Here is a 22,261-nt window from a genome sequence, read left to right as displayed (position 1 = left end):
GAAGTCATAGCTGCTAATTTTGGTTCAATATTGTTCAGAGGGGTTTTTCTTAGGAGTGGGGGTGGTTGGTGTTTCTATATAGTATACGAAAAATTGGCATTAAAAATTGTCGGGGAAAAAAAATATTTTTAATCCACGACGGCCAGCAGCGACGAGGGCGACTATTTTTGATCACCGCGTTAGTCCCTCGGATCTCGCATTCGTTGCTGCTCAAACATTTCATACTTAGAAGTGCCGCGGACGAGAGAATTGTACTCTGTAATTTCTTCTTTTTTTCTTAACTCTCCGTGATAGTTTTAAATAATAGTGTTCAGTGTTTAATAAATATATTTTATTTTTTCAAGTGGCTGTGAACTGGGACAGAAAAGTCGTCCGAAAATCGGACGAAAACAAAATAAATGTGAGTTTTTACTTTTTTTTTAAATTTTTATTTATTGCTCACTTTAAAATCATCGTTCTATTGTTATTCCTATTTAATAGCTATTCAATTTTAAGTAAATTATTCAAATTCAAATTACAATATACGTTTTGTTCCAATTTGTTGTAAATTATATATTATTATAAATTACTTTCGATCTAATATTTCAAAACATTATTTAATAATATTTTTTTTCGTATAAAGAAATTATATTGCATTTATTTCACAAAAGATATTTGTTCTTGGATTATTTTTACTATATTTTCATATTTTATATTTTTTTGATATTCGAAGAATTCAACCTTTATAAACTTTTACAAACTTTTAATAATTCATTTTGACTTTCATATTTTATTTTAAACAATAACTAATACATTGTATAGATTTATTTAGCAATGTGTAATATGTACATTTTACATTAAATATTAATCCTTGTTGGTATAACGTATAACTTAAATTTTGTACCTACCTATAATACCTATAGTCTTTATTAAGTTTATTGCATACATTTTATTTAAGATAATCAGTGAGTATAAGAACCTATATACAATTATAAATTTAATATTTTAATAAGTAAAAATTGTACATATCTTATTATTTGTAGTACACTGAGACCTTAAACTTTTTTGAGAATAAAACAATAATTAAATTTTTTATAGCGTCAGCGAGTTGGAGATAAATATTTAATTTCTTATATAATAAGATATTTCTTATAATTTGAAGGACAATTTTATCTGATCTTTGAACTTGATATAGTTATGTGCAAATTAAATATCTGGGCAATTGTTTAAATTATTGAGTATAGTTCAAAGAAGGCTTAGGTACTTATAAAGTTAATCAAATTAACTTTTTAAAAGTGATATAAATAATATTAGGTACCTCACCGTAAACGTTCATTAAAAAAAATATTTTAACGTTTGACCTAAAGTTAAAAATGTGTACGACAAATGTACTATTAAATAATTTCACGTGCCGAAAACAATTGGCACAGGTCATGTAGAAAATATCATTTTACAAACAGCAGACTTTAAAAATAATAAAACCTAGAATAATTTTTTTTCACCAAAAATCTTCCATGGCAACTTTCCAATAACATGTGTTCCATAAAAATGTTAATGGTATTTAACTAGAGGTGCATTCAAATGTTTATTTTGCTGCTCCCGTGTTCTTGTGAAAGATTTTTTACATTTGTAAATTAATTGAGTGAATATGAATAGTTATCGTTACATATATATTAATTATTTCTTAAGCTAATACTAATAATGAATTAATTAGTCAAGCGTTTGGTGTATTATAATCAAGTAATCAACAATCGACTAATTAGTATACCTACCCATTATTGTTTGGACACTATTAAAACGACCCCTTCTTATAGTATTCGGTGTATACGTTTCATTCATTTCAAATTAGTTTACAATTTTGATTAATTTAAAAACAGATTGTTTTTTATTAAAGGAATGACTCGTATGATAATAATTATGAATTATGATAAAGCCTTGCCTTGTGTTGCACTATTACGTTATAATGTTATATAGCTGGTTCTCTGATATAGGTTGGTATTATCAGCGGTGACATAATAGGCAATTACTTATTCTAATTTTACCCACGTAGTTGCAGTGTCTACTTAACAAAGCGATTATTGTATTAAATGGCATTATTATATTTAAGGTAATAATGTCGAACATTTAAAAAAAAGTGTTTACACCCATTATTTTGAAGTTTTAATTTTTTGGGAGTATTTTTCTCACACAATTTGAAGTCATTGTAAAACAACATTTTTCAATACAATTATTTTTATTTTTTTGAACAACATATTTTTTATTTCATATATTATATTAATAATATATGAAATATTGCGTTACTTAATTTCGTTAACAAAATTCAAATTTCAAATTTCGAACGAGTAACTAAGTAATTATTTATCAGTACATTTTAAAGTTTAGATGAGCTATCGTGAGTATCATGGCACAGAGCGATATTCTGCAAAAAATGTATCCATTCACACACCTAACACCGTGTATTATACGGTTGATGGAAAAACATTTACACGTTCCGCTAATATACTACTGCGAAGATCGATTGCTGATAAAACGGTAAAAAAAATCTAATAGGCAATAACGGGAATGTTGATAAAAAAATGAAATAGGAGATAACAGATGAAAACGGACGTCATGAAATGAAATTATTACTATTCAATAGTTCAATACAATAATAATTAAACTCAATCAATGACTATCACTTATCAAACTAATGACTATAATGATTATTGTACAAAATATTTAATTATTATTAGATAGGTACGTATGTGCGACGAACGACTTCAAATAAATTTTCAAATATTCTTATCAGCCGCGCCGATTCCCCCAATATTATCGTCTTCCGCCGGGCAGTTCTGCGCTACAGGGCGTGAAAAATTAAAATCGTCGCCCGCCCGCTGTTTGGTATCGATACCGAAATTTTTGCGAACAATCGATACCACGAAAGAGTCGTAGTACGTCGTTGAGTCTATGTGCGTCACACCAACCTTGGACGGGCGGTTGGTGGCGGGAAGGTGGTAACAAACCGGCTTCGTTGAGATAACGAGCGCCGTGTGTTTTACGTACGACGTTCCGATTGGCCGCGAGTCCGGAGCGCGTCCCGTCTCTGTCGCACGGCCCGCAACGTGTAAGCTCCGACGGCTATTTCCTTCTTCTTTCTTTATCTGTTTGCGTTTTTTTCCTCCTCTTTCCCGTACACACCGCCGCACGACCTCCCGACAGAGTCGCCGCCACCTTTATGGTTCATTATACGCCATTTACTAATACGACAGTTTGTATTGAATTATTATTGAAATATCGCGTTATTATTACGATTTACGATAGTAATAGTAATAATACGTTTTGACCCGTAACTCGTAATACCCGGCACAGTTTTTTCGTTTTTGTCGTTCCCCCCTAGTTCGTTTTGCGGTTTTGTCCCACATAAATCGCGTTCGCCCGGTGACGTTTTAATAATAATATAATCGTTAATCATTAATATTGTTCGGCGGGCGCAAACCACGTACACGACAATTAAAATATTGTTGAAGTGTACATTTTGTTCGTCCGTTATTTATTTATTATTTTCCGCTGACGTCGAAAGAAAACCGTACGCGCTACAAATTAAGTCGACGACCAGTGCAACACATTTTATCAACCGCCGCCGTAACGCACACTTCGAATTTGTTATTATGCCTTAACGCTGTGGTGTTCAAAGGTTAGTGTGTAAAACTATATTTGGTGGGTACAATATGTAGAAGTGTAGAACATTAACACCCAACGTGCATAGACGACGTCACTGATTTGAGATCAAGACAACAATTTCATTCCTCCTTGGTGTTATGCCACCATTTCACGCACAGGTGGTTAGGTTTGTCTTGTCCAAATACCTCGTGTAACGTTTTAATGCATTTCTGTGGTTTCACTACTTTGGGGGCACCATTTCAATGACGAAAATAGTATCAATGTCATACCCCGGGAAACGACTTACGTATGGTTATAAACTTATAAATGTTAAACACTTTAGATAATCCACACTATACTACAGCCTAGATAAGGTGTAAACGGTCTTGGTCAACAATACGCTGTAAGATGCTGCCCAGGTTCATTGTCAACGCCATGCACAGATTATACTTGTTAGTTGTTACACAATACACTCTGAAGTTTAAAAATTTGCATTCCTAATATTAATCCCTTGACAATTATTAGGTAATAAGTAGTATAAATTAGGTGTGTACTTAATATTTTTAGAATAAAAAGCATATCAGTTAATATGATAATGGAGATTAATACACTGTGTAAGTTGTTGGCTTATCTAGGTTATTCATTTTTATCTATTTCTGGTATATAATTGTATAATGCAAATTATATTTTAATATATTATAAAAAAGTTAGGGTTTCATATTAAGTGTTAAATGCAAATTGTTTAGTAGTTTTTTCAATTTTTACCTCGTGACAAATTTCAGTAAAATATCCAGTAGATACCTGCTAGGTAAAGACTTAGGTATTTTAAATGTGTAATTCTTTAATATTCCAAACATTATAAAGGTAGGTATCTACCGCTAAAATAAATCAACATAATATTAACAAATTACCCTTTCAATATTTTACTATACCTAATATAGAAATAATATTAATATCAATTAATCAGTTAAAAAAAAACAACTTACCTATTGGATTGTATTAAGTAGGTACTAGGTAGGTACCTATTAAAAGTATTAAGCTTATTAGTAATTTTAAAACAATATATCATTATAGAAATAATTTTGGAGATTTTGTATTACATATTAAGTATGTGGGTTTGTATTTATAAACAACTATTTCATTTTAATTGTCATTCTAGTTGTCAACTTGTGTATTTTACTGTAGTGCATGGGTATTACCTGTAGATTATTACAATAAAAATATTATTTAATTATTTGTAATGGGAATACAAGCATTACAATAATGTAAATTTTCTCATATAGATGATATAGAAAAATCAGTAGTATACAATTCCTATTTATATTTCTCAATTTGTTAAAACATTAAGAAAAGTACAAAATATTCATGTATTAAGATTTGTGAAATTAATAAATTTGTAACTATTACTCTATCAATCGATCTACCTAGGTACTTGAAATTTTAAAATAGGTATTATTTTGTTTTTCATTTTTTAGTTCTATAGTTGTTGTTTTTGTTTTTAGAGGCCATATAAAGGATCACTGTGAATGTTATACTAAAGGATCACCGTGTAAACCACCAAGTCGTCCACAATGGAGGACGCCCACGCAAAAACCGTGGAGGAGATACAAAACTTCTTCAACGTAGATCCAGAAAAAGGTCTATCAATTGATCAAATAAAAAGAAATCAAGCTAAATATGGTCCAAATGGTACGTATAATAGTTATAAAATAAAAATATATTGCGAGTCTTTTATTAAGGTTAAAATTACAAATTATACAAATGCATCCTCATTTTAATAACAAATTACTTACCTTTTATTTTCATTGTTGATGTTAAAATAATCAAATTGTGTTAATAAGATAATTATTAGGATAATTATGATATTAGTAAATACAATTATAAACAATTTAAAACTAATAAACATTTGATTTTTAATTAGGTACTATCTAAATAGAGGTACTTATGTAAAAAACATTTTAGGTACTATTTAATATAATATACAATTTTAGTTTAATTCACATTTTTTATTTTAAATGAAATATGATAAATTAACCATATAGAGGTATACAAATGTGTATTACTAATAAGAAATCAAAATATATTAGGTGTTATATTAAGTTATACCTAAATGGGTATATTGGCTAATTGGGTACTCTGCCATTGAAATTTATCTTACTTTTATTTCATAATATTCAAAATATGTAAAGTTGTGTCATTGTGATAATATAATGCTCGATATAATGTATCTAAATCATATTTGGTATTTTTTATAATAGTTAATGTGAATCTTGATGATAGTTATATTAACAAAAATATTCTATGAATCTATGTTAATTTTAATAATTATTGTCTGTTAATTGTTATATTTTGATTTTTTTTTCAATATTACTTGATATATTTAAGTACTTTCATTATTAAATCGTACATATAAATTAATTTTTAATTTCTAGTTTCTACAAATGAGAATTCTTTATTTTGCAATATTATTTATATCTTATACTCTTACCTAAGGTTTAATTTATTAAATTTTAATTCTTATTATGACATAATATATTTCCCTTATCACAAGCTATGCTTATTGGGGAAGTGTCAATATGTTTATTTTTCCTTGTAAAAAATAATGTATATACTGTTGTTATTGACAATGAAGGTTATTATTATTACATTTAAGAATTATGACTTAGTAGTTAGTTAATTTATTTATTTACACTTGTTAATAAATATTATAATAAATTTAGGTAGGTACTCTTGTTTATTACTTATATTGTTTATATGTTTATTACCTTTATTACTTAAATGGTTTTATTTTAAATTACCATTGAATTTACTATTTAGAAAAATTAATCTATTTTTCATAACCTTGACCAATATTTAATATGCCTTAAAACAATTTTATTATATTTTTATCTTCTTAGAATTTAACAAGTGTATTAAGTTATATTTTATTCAAGCTTAAAGATTTGTTTTTACATTTTTATAATTTATTTATTTTCATGAACAGAGTATCCATTCAATGAGTTCTCTCGTTTTCTGTAACTTTATACCTATAATTTTTGATCTTGTCTCGCATTTTATTTTAAATTAAATGAGAACATACATTACTTGTTAATTAAAAATATTTGGACTTGTATGTGTATTTAAAATACTTAAAACTATTTATCTATGTTTGAATATTACTTTTAAATAGTGATTATATTAAATTAACTGTGATACTAATATTTCATTTATTAATTGACTAAAATAAACTATTTATTATTATTGTAATAATAATTTTATTTTTGTGAAGTATAAGTTCATATTCAAAATGATATTAATAATTAATTTTCAAATAATTTGTAAGATGCTGAAAACCTAAGTTATTATGTAACAATACAGCAATTTTTAATTATGTACTTGTACAATGTAATGGGATTTATTAATTTTGTTCCATTTACTTCTAAGGTTTCAAAAATAACTAGAGTTCAAAATGCTTACTATTACCTATATAGTTTTATTTTTAATATCAATACATTTCTCAAACATTTCATAATTTCATAATCCATAAGTTGAATAATTAAAAAACAAGTATGCATAATGACATTTGTATGTTTCATAATATTTAGCTAATCATTAGACAAAAGACATAGTTTTTATTATTTGGCACATAAATATATTATAACATATGTTCTTTTGTATAAAATAATTTAAGGAAACCTGCTTAATTATCATTGAACTAATTACCTTTAGAGTAACCTTTATAATGTATTGTTTTATTATTTATTACATTTTCTAAAATATTCTTATTGTGTATACTGTAAAGGTATGTAACTATTAAATGATTTCATTTTCATTGATGAATTGTCCCTAATTTTGCCTTACATGTTTAAAACTAAAAACATTAGGAGAGATATAAGGTTTCATAATAATTTATGTTGGATATTAAGTAATATTTTAATTTTTAGATATACAATCGACATTACTGCATACATGATTATATGCCCAATTTTTTTTTTTAGTTTTATTATTTATATAAGTATTGAATATAATTTCATCGATGGTATTATTAAGTGCATGACAATCAAAGCTTGGTACAAAAGTTAAAAATGATATTCAATGATATTAACTTTGCAAATTTTGTACTTTTGTGAAAAAAGTTATACATATAAGTTTTAGTAGTATTATAAACAATAATCAGTTGAGTATATATATCTTAGATAACATGTAATAACATAACATACTATAACTTAGCTTGATAAAAAAGAAAACAGTTATTTATAAGTACTTATATAATATTTTAGCAATTAATTACAATACATTTAGATAGGCAATTTTTTTATTATTTGTATTATATAAAATTATTTTATTTTTTTCAGAATTGCCCGCCGAAGAAGGTAAGATCTATGAATATTATATATTTTGAGATTTAAAAAAAATATAATATATATTATGTTATAACCATTTTAAAGAAATGTGCCACCTATAGTAATTTTTATGTTTTTAATAATAATCTTTCAAGGCTTTTATTTTATGTGAGATAACTATTAGAATAATAATGATAGCTTATAGTTTTTCTGGAATACAATTTAACTATTATGTCTAACCAAATTTTTAGGCAAATCAATTTGGCAGCTTGTCCTCGAACAGTTCGATGACCTACTAGTTAAAATTCTACTATTAGCTGCTATTATATCTTTTGTAAGTATTATTATTTTGAACTTAGATGTATCAATGCTTAATTTTTGTTTTCTTTACTTAGGTATTAGCATTATTTGAAGAACACAATGACATAAATGAGACCCTAACAGCCTTTGTGGAACCACTTGTTATATTACTTATTCTTATAGCAAATGCTGTGGTTGGAGTGTGGCAGGTAATTCTAAAATCATTTATTTTGACTAAAAATTTTAACTTTTATGAGTATAATCTTTTATAGAATATTTGTTTGTTTAATTTGTTTTATCGATTGTGGTGTAAGGCCCATGGTATTTGAGATATTTTTCTTTTCATGATATATATTTTTACAATAATATATTTCAATAGTCTTCATTAGAAAAAACATCCTTTTTAGTTACTTTGTTTTTTTGAAGCTTCCATATCATACACAAAACTAATTTATATTGCTATATGAATTGTTAAATACAATAAATGAATAATTGGCTATTTTGGCTTCATTTCAAAATAATAAATTTACAAACATCCATGTAACTGCTGGCAAAATATAGTTTTAGGTAGGCGTCATTATTAAAAAAATAACAGTAATAATAATAAATAAATAAAAAGTACATTATTACAATCCATTCAATTGATTGTTATATTTAGATATTTTAATGTTCAAAATAAAAAAAAAGAATTTTAGGATCTCTTTGTTTGCATGTAAGCTGTAAAACCACTGTGGTGGTGGCCCTGCCAGTTGCTGATTGATATATACTTTGGCTCCATACAAAAATAATTGGCATCAGTATAACTCGCCTACTGAATTTTTTCAAACAAGCACTTAGTGACGTATTTTGTGACTGAAGGTTTATGCCTATTATTTTAGAACTATATATTATTCTTGCTTATCATAAATTTTCCATATGTTGAGATTCTCTTCTTTATTAAAATAAATAATAATGAATCTGTTTAATATACTTATTAGGTCTAGAAAATATTAAGTGATTTGTTTTTAATATATTTTTTAAATGTATTTTATATTTTAACAAAGTTAATAACTAGTATAATTATCTTTTCTTCTAGTTTATAAAATAAATTGAATAGTTACTTAATTAATTCGTACATTTTTGTTGTATAATTATTGATTACTCTTAATTATTATATTTTTTAGGAACGAAATGCAGAGTCAGCCATTGAGGCACTTAAAGAATATGAACCAGAAATGGGTAAAGTCGTTCGCGGCGACAAATCTGGTGTACAAAAAATCAGGGCGAAAGAAATTGTACCTGGTGATATAGTAGAAATATCTGTAGGAGATAAAATTCCTGCTGATATTAGGTTGATTAAAATCTATTCAACCACATTGAGAATTGATCAGTCCATTTTGACTGGTGAATCAGTCTCTGTGATTAAACATACAGACGCCATTCCTGACCCAAGGGCTGTGAACCAGGTAGGATATTTAGTTATAAAAATTGCAATATACATACTAACTTCTTCTTGTTTTCTGTTAATTCAGGACAAAAAAAATATTTTGTTCAGTGGAACAAATGTTGCTGCTGGTAAAGCTAGAGGTGTGGTCATGGGTACTGGATTAAATACTGCCATTGGTAAAATCCGTACTGAGATGAGTGAGACTGAAGAAATCAAAACTCCTCTGCAACAAAAATTGGATGAATTTGGTGAACAACTTAGTAAAGTTATTTCAGTTATCTGTGTTGCTGTCTGGGCCATCAATATTGGTAACTTATTTGATATTTTTATTAATTAATCATATAAATATAATAAAATATTAAATACTATATCGGTAAATGTTTATTTTCTTAGGTCACTTCAATGACCCTGCCCATGGAGGTTCTTGGCTGAAAGGTGCCATTTACTACTTCAAAATTGCTGTTGCTTTAGCTGTGGCTGCCATTCCAGAAGGTTTACCAGCTGTCATCACTACCTGTTTGGCTTTAGGTACTCGCCGTATGGCCAAAAAGAATGCAATTGTTAGGTCACTACCTTCAGTTGAAACTCTTGGTTGTACTTCTGTCATATGTTCTGACAAAACTGGTACACTTACCACCAATCAGATGTCTGTTAGCAGGTAAATATTAATTATTTTATATCACAGATTTAGTTTTATATGCTTTTAGTTAACAATTTTTTATTTTAATATTTTAATTGTTTAAATAGAATGTTCATATTTGAAAACATTGAAGGAAATGACAGTTCATTTACTGAATTTGAGATCACAGGATCAACTTATGAACCAATTGGTGAAGTATTCCTTAATGGCCAAAGAGTAAAAACCTCAGATTATGAAACATTAAATGAATTAGGAACAATTTGTGTGATGTGTAATGACTCAGCTATTGATTTTAATGAATTCAAACAAGCTTTTGAAAAGGTAGATTTTAAGATTTTTATCTGATATAAATATAGTTTATGTTTTAATTGTAGAATTATGTTTTATTAGGTTGGTGAAGCTACTGAAACTGCCTTGATAGTATTAGCAGAAAAAATGAACCCAAATAATGTTTCTAAATCTGGCTTGGACCGTAGAACAACAGCTATTGTTGTCAAACAAGATATTGAAACCAAATGGAAGAAAGAATTTACTCTTGAATTTTCCAGAGATCGTAAATCTATGTCTTCTTATTGTACACCCATCAAACCTACCAAATTGGGTAACAGCCCCAAATTATTTGTTAAGGGAGCTCCAGAAGGTGTTCTTGATAGATGTACACATGCCCGAGTTGGCTCTCAAAAAGTAATTTTGTTATATTAACCAAATATACCATTTATTTATTGCTCAACATATTGACTTTAGGTTCCTTTGACATCTGCACTCAAAAACCGTATTCTAGAACTGACACGTAAATATGGTACTGGACGTGACACACTTCGTTGTTTAGCCCTCGCTACTTCTGATTCACCAACGAAACCAGAACAAATGGATCTTAATGATTCCAACAAGTTCCATACTTATGAAGTAAATTTGACTTTTGTGGGAGTAGTTGGTATGTTGGATCCTCCTCGTAAAGAAGTGTTTGATTCAATTCAGAGGTGCAGAGCTGCTGGTATTAGAGTTATTGTTATCACTGGTGACAACAAGGTTTGCATTTTGTTGATAATCTTTAAAACTTGTATATTATAATTCATATAACATTTTCAGGCCACAGCTGAAGCTATTTGTCGTAGAATTGGTGTGTTCACTGAAGAAGAAGATACAACTGGAAAGTCTTACTCTGGGCGAGAATTTGATGATCTCTCTCTGTCTGAACAAAAGTCTGCTGTAGCTAGAGCTCGTCTGTTCTCTCGAGTAGAACCATCTCATAAATCGAAAATTATTGAATATTTACAAAGCATGAATGAAATCTCTGCCATGGTAAGAAAATATGGAATTTCTTTTATTATTGAAATGTTTTTGAAAAATATAAGCTGATGGTATTATTTGTCTGTTCCTAACTTTTCTTTGTTTTTGCTGTAGACTGGTGATGGTGTGAATGACGCACCTGCATTGAAAAAAGCAGAAATTGGTATTGCTATGGGTTCTGGAACAGCTGTAGCTAAGTCTGCTTCTGAAATGGTGTTAGCTGATGACAACTTTTCGTCTATTGTGGCAGCTGTTGAAGAGGGTAGAGCCATTTATAACAACATGAAACAATTCATCAGATACTTGATTTCATCCAACATTGGAGAAGTTGTTAGTATTTTCTTGACTGCTGCACTTGGATTACCTGAAGCTTTGATTCCAGTACAACTTTTGTGGGTCAATTTAGTCACTGATGGTTTACCGGCTACTGCTCTAGGTTTCAATCCACCTGATCTTGACATTATGGATAAAGTAATGAAACAACTTTAATTTTAATATATTTACATGAATGGATGTATGAAAATTTTGTACTTATTGTTGTAATTTATTATTAGCCCCCCCGTAAAAGTGATGAAGGTTTGATTTCTGGCTGGTTGTTCTTCCGTTATATGGCCATTGGCGGATATGTTGGTGCAGCTACTGTTGGTGCTGCTGCTTGGTGGTTCATGTACTGTGAAGATGGTCCACAAATATCGTATTATCAACTGGTAAATTATATACTAGTTGTTGTTTGATGTATAATTATTTATTTATTTTATTGATTATATTTTAGACTCACCATTTATCATGTATAAGCGGAGGAAGTGAGTTCAGAGGTCTTGACTGTGCGGTTTTCCATGATCCTCATCCAATGACAATGGCTCTCTCTGTATTAGTCACAATTGAAATGTTGAATGCAATGAACAGGTTAAATACAATTTTTATAATTTTTGTAGTGTTGTACAAATTTATATTTAATATAATATGGTTATTATATTTTACAGTTTATCAGAAAATCAATCTTTGATTAGCATGCCTCCATGGTGCAACTTGTGGCTTATTGGTTCTATGGTGTTGTCCTTTACACTTCATTTTGTTATTCTGCACATTGACTTCTTATCGGTTTGTAAAAAATAATTTTCTTCTTTAAGAACTGAATACTTATGAGCTTAAAAATAATTTTAAAATGTGAATTTGCAGACCGTGTTCCAAGTGACTCCTCTTACAGTTGATGAATGGATCACAGTAATGAAGTTTTCTATACCTGTAGTGCTTCTGGACGAGACTTTGAAATTTGTTGCCCGACGGTTCACTGACGGTAAGAGCGTTATCGCAACGGTGTGGGGTATCGTGCTCATGTGGTCCGTGTTTTTCGCCATCATCATTTACGGACCCTTGTAAAGGACACAAGATGGCCACCGTCATTTTTGCTTCTTCCCCCCAAAAAAATTATATTTAAAAATACATTCTGATACATGTACAAAAAAAATTTCTCTGGCAATTAAAAAATTTTTAAATTATTTTTTCTTCGCTTTTTCGTATTATGACACGAAATCAAGACTGAAAAATAACTAACCCACCCCCATTAAAAACAAATAGAAATTTCATTGCCCTTAACTCTTTGTTTTTACCATAGTTAATTTTTAGAAATGCTGTGTAAAAGATATCTAACTCTTTGTAAGCTTGTAGTAAGCCTCAACAGAAAAAAAAACCATGTTTAATTTTAAGATGTTCAGCATTTATTGTTGGGTAAGGAATTAGTTCTAAAATAATGTGTTTTGCGTGCCTTCGGTCCTGTGATTTTAATGCATATGGTAAGGTGTGTCTAGAACAGCAGACGAATCAATATACGTTTGTGATCTTTCACTGCCAATAAGATGTTTATTTTTTGTTTTATATTTGTATTTTTTTTTATTTTTTTTTTTACTTATAATTAACATCTGGTGCGTGATTTAACTTAATGTGGTAAGATGCTTAAAATTACCTTTAAATGCATATGTCGTTTGACCTGACATAAATGTACACATAATATTATTATCTGAAGTTTTGGATTTACAACAAACAATATACTATAGTATAATGCAGTGTGTGGGCGAACATATCAGTCTAATTTTTTTTACTATTATATATAAATTTTTTTAGTTCTATATAATTGTAATAATTAAAATTATATATTTATGTGTATGGAATAAAATAAAATGTGCGGTTTATCATTGATTCAAGTCAGGTTTGATAAAATTCATGTAGTTTTTAATGATTTTAGTTATTGCAGTTTACTGTTTAACAGTACATATAATTATATTATGATCTAATTGAACATTATTCGATTTACTTGGATAGATTAAACCTAAATAATAATAAATCGCATATTAAACATTTACATTTTTACTAATAAACTTGTGTTGATTGGTGTTTTTAGTCAAGAGTAATGCATTGCAATTATTATTATAATTATTTTTTACGTATTCGTACACTAGGGCATTTATAAATAATTTAATAACACCAAACTATAGGCTTGAATTTAAAGAATGTATTAATTTTGTATCTAAATGCATTTGTTTTATGTTTTTTGAACAGAAGCCTATATTGTGTTAAACTAGTAGATTAATTTCTTTATTACAAGATTAGGCCAATATCAAAAATTGGAATGGTATTACAATTTGGGTAAACTTTTTATTAATTTTTTTTTTTATTTGAAATTTTTATTTAGCGTATTCATGAATAATTCCTACATTGTTTCTAAACTATTTAATGCTAATGGTTGAGTTAATTTTATATAATACAGAATAGTTGTCGAGTCAATATATTTTTTTAATATTTTGAAGAGAATAAATTATGCGCTTCAATCATAAATTGTTACTATACATATTATAACTTTGAGTTAATTTATGTGTTATGTTTTATTGTGGCATAGACAATTTAAATTAAATAAAATAACTCAATTTGTTAATAATCGATTCTAAAAAAAAACTTCGTAACTAGTGATTAATTATTTAAGGTATTTACAGTTCTTGATAAAAATCTAAATCCAAAATTATTTTTTATACATAAATGATTTATAAAAACATTTATTTGGTAATTCCCTTCTTGACATGTCATACTTTCTGTATTATGAAGTAAATTTAACTATCCACTTTTGTATACATATTATACTTTTATTATTGAAATATTAATATTCTACTAGTTAGTTAATAAAAATATTTGTAAATATTATTGTTTGTTTAAGTATTAAAATTAACATTAAAACTTTAAGTTATTGTTTTGATTTCAAAATAGTTATTAACTTGAGAAGTTAAATTATTGTTGTGTTGAATAAAAAAATTCTTGATGACATATGTAACACTAGTAATTAAAATTAATAGAACCTAACCTTTTTAAAGTTATCATTAGATATCTGGTGCATTTGAGGAATAGCCTAGACAAGATTATAACATTTTGCACTCACATTTTTCTATGAAATTGGAATTTCTGACGGACACGTCGTGTTACTATTTATTAGAATATAGCACCAAAATATAATTCAATTGCACATTTGCACCAACTGCTTTATTTTAAAACACTTAAAATAAAAACTGTACGTATGCTGTATGCACATAACATATCACTACTGTTGTTTTTGAGCTTAATTAATTCTAGATTCTGAGTGGAGCTAGTGGCTCCTCAAAAATATAATAATTGGCCTAGTGAAAATAATTCCTACATGAAACTCTCAACACCACATCATGATTAATTGTGTGTAGGTACACTGTAAAATCGTTGGACTTCACTGGATAAAAAATGTTCGACCAAAACCTGCTTCGCTCAGAATCGTTTTTTTTTTTTTATCTAACGAAATCATTGGCCAACTGTTGATTCGTTATAATAATGACCACACGGCATAGATTAATGTCGGCTTGTTGGGGCAGAGGGGAACAGAATAAACGAAACTGCACATTTTATTTCGGCTTACCTATCACAACATCATATACCAATAATTTTATGATAACTGCACCTAATGTTTCCGGTAAATACGGCAAAGAGTGGCGTGCGCTTTCGTGTTTGTGCCCACGTGATGAAATATAATACGATATGACTTGTATAGGTACGCAATCGAGTATAAGCCGCTATTATGAAATCGATGGTCAGATGGTAGAACGAGACAACGGCACGGCAATGCCGACGACCAAGTCGTGCAAATCACACGCAGACTAAAAGATTTAATTTAATTTAAAAAAAATTTCTTGTTCCGATCGATAGACCTATTTTATTAATATTCTATATAATTTAACGGTATCGCGCGCACCACCACCCATAAAATATAAAATATATACGTCTTGTTATTTGAAAGCGCCGCCGCCCATGCCCATCGCTGTTACTTTTTAAGAAACTTTTTGTTTTGTTTACTTCCGTTTTTTTCTCGTATCCGTATATAGTATTATTATGTGTACGTAGAAGAATAATAATAACAATTATTTAACACATAATCATTGTATACAACAGTTGCTTGATTTGTTTTTAATCCTGTGCAGCTACACACCGTTTACGCATTTATAGACGAATTATTTATTTTTATGTTTTATCTATATAGCAGTACTAATACGTAGATATTCGAGTATTTAGACATTATTGTATTTGTTTGTTTTTGTTTTTTTTTCTTTAGTATCTAATTTACTTTCGACGTATATTGTAGACGTAAATATTGTGCTTACAGCAGAGCTTACTCATCGACACATAGTCACATTTTACACATTCCTTTTCGCCATCATTCCGTTCGGTTCTCTAACCCAGTAAAACACATAATATCTATTAATACAATATTTTTAACACTTTTATTTTTCGGTTACGATGTCTGAACGTTAACAGTTCTTTTGGTCATTATGGAATGCGTATAAATAATAATAAATCAATGTTCTCAATTCGTAAAAAAAATAAAACAATTATTTTTTCGACCGTATTCGTTATATATTTGATCAAACAGTCTTGATTGTTTAGAATAAAACAAGCAGAAAAGCCTGAACGCCACACAAGATGTTTTCACATCAAAAAAACACTCAATAGTGATATACGTACTCGCATAATTATTATACTACATTTTTTTACGTGGCCAAAATTGAAATAGCAAATTTTTTTTACATATCGACGTGGCATAAAATAGTTATTATGTAGGCCATGAATATGACTTCACAATCCCTTATTATTAATACTTAACGCGTCATCGGTATAACATTTAACATATTATACATAACTACTTCATCTTTAATTACTTGTTTAAAAAGTTATGTATTAGTATTGCTGTTTAAAAATAACACATCTGGTTTAATTAAAACCATTTTTTTATTTATGGAATACAAACACAAAACTCACAATCATATACATCGGACTTCTTTAAGCACAAAAACTAACTATGAATTTATTAATTATAAAATTAATGTATTATCTATCTTAATTTAAATTAAAAAATGTATGATTACACCTATATTATTAACTCGTGATGTTATACGATTTATAATTCTAAATTTAGTTTCTTAGAATATGTAATATAACTAGCATAGGATCTAGAATTTGGCTAGATAATTTTTTTAGTGAAATAAATCACAATTAAAATTCAACTGTGACAGAAAACATAATATTGTTCTAATAAGTTGACAAATAAAAATAAAAAAAATCATCTGGCCGAATGACTAAAATGCCTAAAATGTTATTATAGTTTTTAAAATCGACCTGGCAACATATTTTAAATTCCTCATCAATGTTTGTAAAAATATAATTTCATTTGAACTATGATGAATACAAAATTGTCTTTTTTCTGTCATACAACATAAATAAAAATAAACTGTTCGAATACGGAAAATACCAATAGATGAACAATAAATGACAAATTATAAATTCAGTTTCGATATGTTTGGACGTAAAAAAATAACTGTTTAACTCGGTAATTAGTATGCGCTGCTGCTGCTGACCCTCTGGAAGTTTTATGTTTTTTTTTTTAAGCCACCGAACTATACTACCTACCTATATACCGGTTGTCGTCGAGTGCCAACTCGAGTTGCCAATTTTTTTTCGTTTATGTCGGCAGCAGACCACCTGTGATGTGACCTGTTAAGTGCAGAGTCGTTCTAAAATAAAACAAATAATTTCTCATTATTAATAGCTATTAGTAGAAAAAAAATTATACCGGTTTTTTTTTGTTGCGTTTATCCGCCTAACACACGCAGCAAAAGAAATGTATATATATTTTAACATAGCGTTTTGGTTTTTTTAATTGACTATGCTAATAAAACAATTTCTGTTTACTGTTGCACTTCTATACATACACCTATACACGCATTCTCTTGAACGTCCGTTTATTCGAAAAGTATATTGCATAATCTTTTCTTCGCCCTTACTACTTCGTCTGAGGATATTTGCTGAAACCACCACTTTATAGACGTTTGTGTTTTGGCGAACATACCTACCTAATAATTATATTATTGCCTTTTTTGTCTTATAATAGTCGACCAAAGCAGTACCTATACTTTTTTGAAAGTGTCGAACTTATGAAAAACCATCAATAAGGGCGAAATATTGTTATTAGTGTACCTACATGATGCGTTACCGTTCAGAGAATTATTCTGTATAGTGTCTGTGTATGATATAGGCACAGGCGGAAATCCATTTAAATTTCAGGGGCGGTGGGCTAAAATGTTAAACATAAATGTGAGCGGAGGGGGGAGGGGCTTTGATCCCATACAAATATTTATAGCTGTTTGTTTTGTGGGGCTGAGCCCCCCTCCTCCCTTCACGATTTCCGCCTATGGTTATAGATAGTTAGTATCTACATAACAGTAGGTATAAAGTATTATGTAGCAAATTGATTAACCGCTGCAGCTGAACAATAACATGATATAATACCTATTTTCGTAACAACGCCAATGATATTATAATGATTAATATCCAACGCTGCTAAGGTGCTCGTCGAGAAACGGCAGATTTCAGGTATATACATTATTGCTCACGAGCAAAGAGCTGCTGCCCGATGTAACAGACTGCAGGCCGAGACAGAATCAACAGGTACGTACCAGATAATAAATATTATAACAATTATATTAAATAGGTAAAAAACATAAGACATGGATAGTATAATATGTGTACAAAATATGCAAATATAATATAGTGCAGAAAATTATTAACACTAGTATATAATATTATAATGCGCTTTGTTCGAAACGATTATACCTAAATTATTATGTGGATGACAATTTGAGTCCCAGACTGTATAAGTCTCTGTAGTGTTTCAACAAAGTCCGGTGACTGGTTTATTTTTTCAATATTATGTTGGAATCGAGTGCTATATATTTTCTTTACCTGTCATGTTTGTTCTGCAACAATACAGTACATAATCGCCACAGTCGTGTCAAATATTTCGGGCAAACACACAATAATTACGAGCTCAAAATATACGTATGTCGAGGGAAAAACAGAAAACCATTTTTATAAAAAAAAATAATGGGTTAAATAGTTTCGATTTTGTGAAATGTTAAAAGACTAGTTCATCAATACGCGGACCTTGTCGTGAAAATTTACGTGATTGATTTTTTTCTTCAAATTTATTTCCCTACCGTAATTTTTAGAATATCTCTGTGAACTCACACAAACACGAAAAGTGTGACGAAAAAATATCAAAAAATTAGTCATGCGAAATGGACAACTCAAACAACCAGAAAATATTTGCGAGATTCGATTCAATATTTGGGACTCAATTCATTATTTCCAGTATCTACCTAGGTATAATATTATCTAATGCCACCGCGGCAGACATATTTACCCAAATAGCCGAAAAACGGTAACGCGCATCGTCGTACAAATCGTTGGGTACAAAATATAATATAAATCGATCGCTGCACGCTTCAGAACTTTTGCATCTATTATTATTAAAAAATGTAGGGCGCCTATACGACGATCGTGATTCGTGAAATATACATTTTTTTTCAAATATTTATATTATAATAGGCCGTATTGTTTTTATTATAATCAATAATCAGATAAATCATGAATCGTCGCCTGCCGTTGTACATTATTTGCGGAAACGTTTTCAAAACATGAAAGGAACGGTGCAAAACGTAAATTTATTTTTATACATTATGATACTATTTGAGAACATGTTAGATTTATTTTAAAAATGTTGTTTATCTATACATAGGTATTAGCTGAAATTTAGGACCTAGATTAACCATGTTGGTCTGTGCACTTGGCCCCAATTTCTCGCGTTTAGACCTAGACCCCCTCAACATTTTTTCGACTTATAAATTATAATAGGTGCGTCGCTTTGACGTTGTACGGTTCAAACTATTTACGAGTTATAGTATTTACTATTTACTATTTAACGTTTCGAATATATGGGGTTGACTGATTTTATAACATGCACTATAAATTGATCATTATAAATATTGAAAATATGGTCATGAGGGGTTGATATCCCCCCTCCCCGTTTTTCACTCGCTTCAGAGACGTTTTTGCAATACCATTGTCGTATATAAAATGCCGGGGTCTGTATATAATACCACCCAGTCTACTTTCAATCATAAAAATTGCCTATTTAAAGCCCCGTAAATTCTTACCTGCCTAACGTTGTTTTCTGGACGGAAGTGAGGTGGTGTTCGAGGTTCACTGTTTCAGGCGGTTTTTCCCTCAATTTCTCCTCGGTTAGGTTCCCTAATATGTGGCTTCTCCAGAAGGGAGGATTGGTATGGACTTAAGCCGGGTAGGTAATTTTTTCCTATTTAAATTGCTATAAAAACACAAAAATAATCAGTACGATAATTATACGCATAAAAACTAGTTGGTAGATACTATATAGGCACCTACTTTCAAACTCAAAATCGTCACCAATAACGTCTAGCAGGCTACTTCGATAAAACATAAACGCGGGGACGCAGATCGTCAATTGTTTCTAGAGAAATTCAGAAATCAAACACCGTCCAATACCCATACTCTGGCGTTTTCTCCTAATCGATTGTATACAATAATATTATTTAGATACAATAAAATTAGTTATTACATATTGTCGTTAGTCGTTGTTGACGGGGAAACGCATTCAAGGCCTATCGATTGAGGATTTCGCCAGGTCCGAAAATAACTTGTTCTAGACGGATGTTAGGGGTGAGGGAGGGAGGTTTATCTTATTTAAATTAAGCTTGCATTAAAATTGGCAAACAAATTCGCTCATAACCACTCCCATATTTTTGTTTCTTTTATCATTGGTAAATATTACCCAATGCCTCTGGCATGCAATTAATAATATTACCCAACTCCTTATTATGACTTATACATTTAATATAACAGTTAATAATAAATATTTCAATTTCTATTCATCAAACATCAGACGATTGAAAACGAGTTTAATTTTTTGTTATTGTCGAATAGGTACCTAATAAAGACGGTCAAAGATAGAAACTACCGCTATTGGACTATTATAAAATTATAACTTATAAAAAATGTAAAAATAATAATAACCGTCAAACGTGCATAGATTTGTCGAGTAGCGGTTTGAAAATTATTTGATGGGGTCTCTTTTGCCAGCATATTATCAGTTACTGAAAACATATTTTCTAAAAATCTCCATACGTCGATCACTGTTGCAGATTTACAATGGAAAAAAAACGGAAAACGGAATTCCTTGTATGATTACATTTTTTTCAACGCGTGTTCGACGACGACCAACCTTGCCCCGTAATTGTTTGTCTTTAAATCTTATCCCCCCCCTCACACTTTCCTCGATCGTCAGCCGAACAGCGCGGCGGCGTTATATTTATAGGTACCTAACACTGTTGTGCGCCGATATTAATTTTTTGGCAGCCACCGACTCGCTGCCGTCGAACGTCGTCATTGTGCCAATCGTGCGGTGATGATGATGATAATAATGATAATAATAAAATACACGTTGGCACAACGTTTTTGTGGGCCAAGAACGAGTACATTAAACATATTTTACTTGCCTACGTCTCCTCTCGTCCAGACAACGGGCGGGAAGAATCGCGCGCTCGGGTCTCACCACGTTAAAAATAGCGAAATCTGAAATACTTTTCTCACCCACGAGATTGTAGTGTAATACTCGAGTCAAGGTAAACCGTTCCGTCACCCCACGGCTGCTATATCGTAATAGTACCTAAACGTAATGATGTGCAGTATGCACACGCTTCATCTATGCTTCATCTTTATCTATATTAACGACTAGTCTCCCGATAAACGTTTTTTTTTCCAAGTAGGTGTACCTGGGTAAATAAATGTAAAAAGATTCCAGTCAATGACTTACCACCACCGACTGCAGTCCGCTTTCGACCGGGGGGACGGGGGACTACTACCCTTCTCCCCCCCTCCAAATGTCCCATAAACACCGGTAAGATTGGTCGGTCCGTGGCGCGGATCGTCGACGGCGTATTCCGAAAATTCAATAGGTATTAAATTAGTAATATTAGTATACGACTTTCGACGAGTTTGTCTTCTCACAGTCGTCGTTTGAAAGTTGCGTAAAACGGCGGGCGGGATGGATCTCGTCATCATCACAAATTAATCAGCTCCCTCGTCTGTCGCGCGCTACTAACAATAACAATTTGCTGTAATTTGAAGGTTTCTTTTTTCATTTTTTTTTTTTTTGTGTGATTTTCTGCCGCAGTAGTTTATTAACCGACGATCGTACTACACCGTTAATGGGTACAAAAATCGTACGTG

At 30.0% G+C, this 22,261-nt stretch overlaps 1 protein-coding gene and 1 long non-coding RNA gene across 4 annotated transcripts in view; one reads left to right on the top strand and one right to left on the bottom strand.

Moving 5' to 3' along the window:
- The first annotated feature begins 119 nt into the window (after nt 1-119).
- LOC132952853 (calcium-transporting ATPase sarcoplasmic/endoplasmic reticulum type) overlaps nt 120-22,261 on the top strand; it is a 23,506-nt gene continuing 1,364 nt past the window's right edge. The window contains exons 1-19 of one of the 3 annotated variants that reach the window (XM_061025313.1): nt 120-258; nt 345-400; nt 5,121-5,307; nt 7,953-7,970; nt 8,192-8,274; nt 8,336-8,449; nt 9,404-9,685; nt 9,752-9,974; nt 10,060-10,324; nt 10,414-10,627; nt 10,697-10,990; nt 11,051-11,335; nt 11,396-11,608; nt 11,711-12,067; nt 12,151-12,303; nt 12,369-12,502; nt 12,580-12,697; nt 12,776-12,893; nt 15,657-17,847. In XM_061025313.1, the coding sequence (XP_060881296.1) occupies nt 5,190-5,307; nt 7,953-7,970; nt 8,192-8,274; nt 8,336-8,449; nt 9,404-9,685; nt 9,752-9,974; nt 10,060-10,324; nt 10,414-10,627; nt 10,697-10,990; nt 11,051-11,335; nt 11,396-11,608; nt 11,711-12,067; nt 12,151-12,303; nt 12,369-12,502; nt 12,580-12,697; nt 12,776-12,893; nt 15,657-15,766 (3,099 nt within the window). In that variant the 5' untranslated portion in view covers nt 120-258; nt 345-400; nt 5,121-5,189 and the 3' untranslated portion in view covers nt 15,767-17,847. Of the gene's footprint in view, nt 401-3,168; nt 3,653-5,120; nt 5,308-7,952; nt 7,971-8,191; nt 8,275-8,335; nt 8,450-9,403; nt 9,686-9,751; nt 9,975-10,059; nt 10,325-10,413; nt 10,628-10,696; nt 10,991-11,050; nt 11,336-11,395; nt 11,609-11,710; nt 12,068-12,150; nt 12,304-12,368; nt 12,503-12,579; nt 12,698-12,775; nt 12,894-15,656; nt 17,848-22,261 lie in introns of those variants that run through there. The other 2 variants (XM_061025314.1, XM_061025315.1) reach the window with 2 other exon arrangements.
- Nucleotides 17,534-22,052, bottom strand: LOC132952855 (uncharacterized). Its single transcript, XR_009665514.1, has 3 exons — nt 21,846-22,052; nt 20,152-20,321; nt 17,534-17,670 (listed from the first exon to the last, which is right to left on the bottom strand). It is a non-coding gene; the product is annotated as an uncharacterized LOC132952855 (long non-coding RNA).

The sequence above is a fragment of the Metopolophium dirhodum genome, chromosome 9 (genome assembly GCF_019925205.1).
Source record: "Metopolophium dirhodum isolate CAU chromosome 9, ASM1992520v1, whole genome shotgun sequence".
Classification (NCBI taxonomy): domain Eukaryota; kingdom Metazoa; phylum Arthropoda; class Insecta; order Hemiptera; family Aphididae; genus Metopolophium; species Metopolophium dirhodum.
Note: the sequence above shows the minus strand (reverse complement) of the source record. Positions and strands in the feature narration are given on the sequence as shown.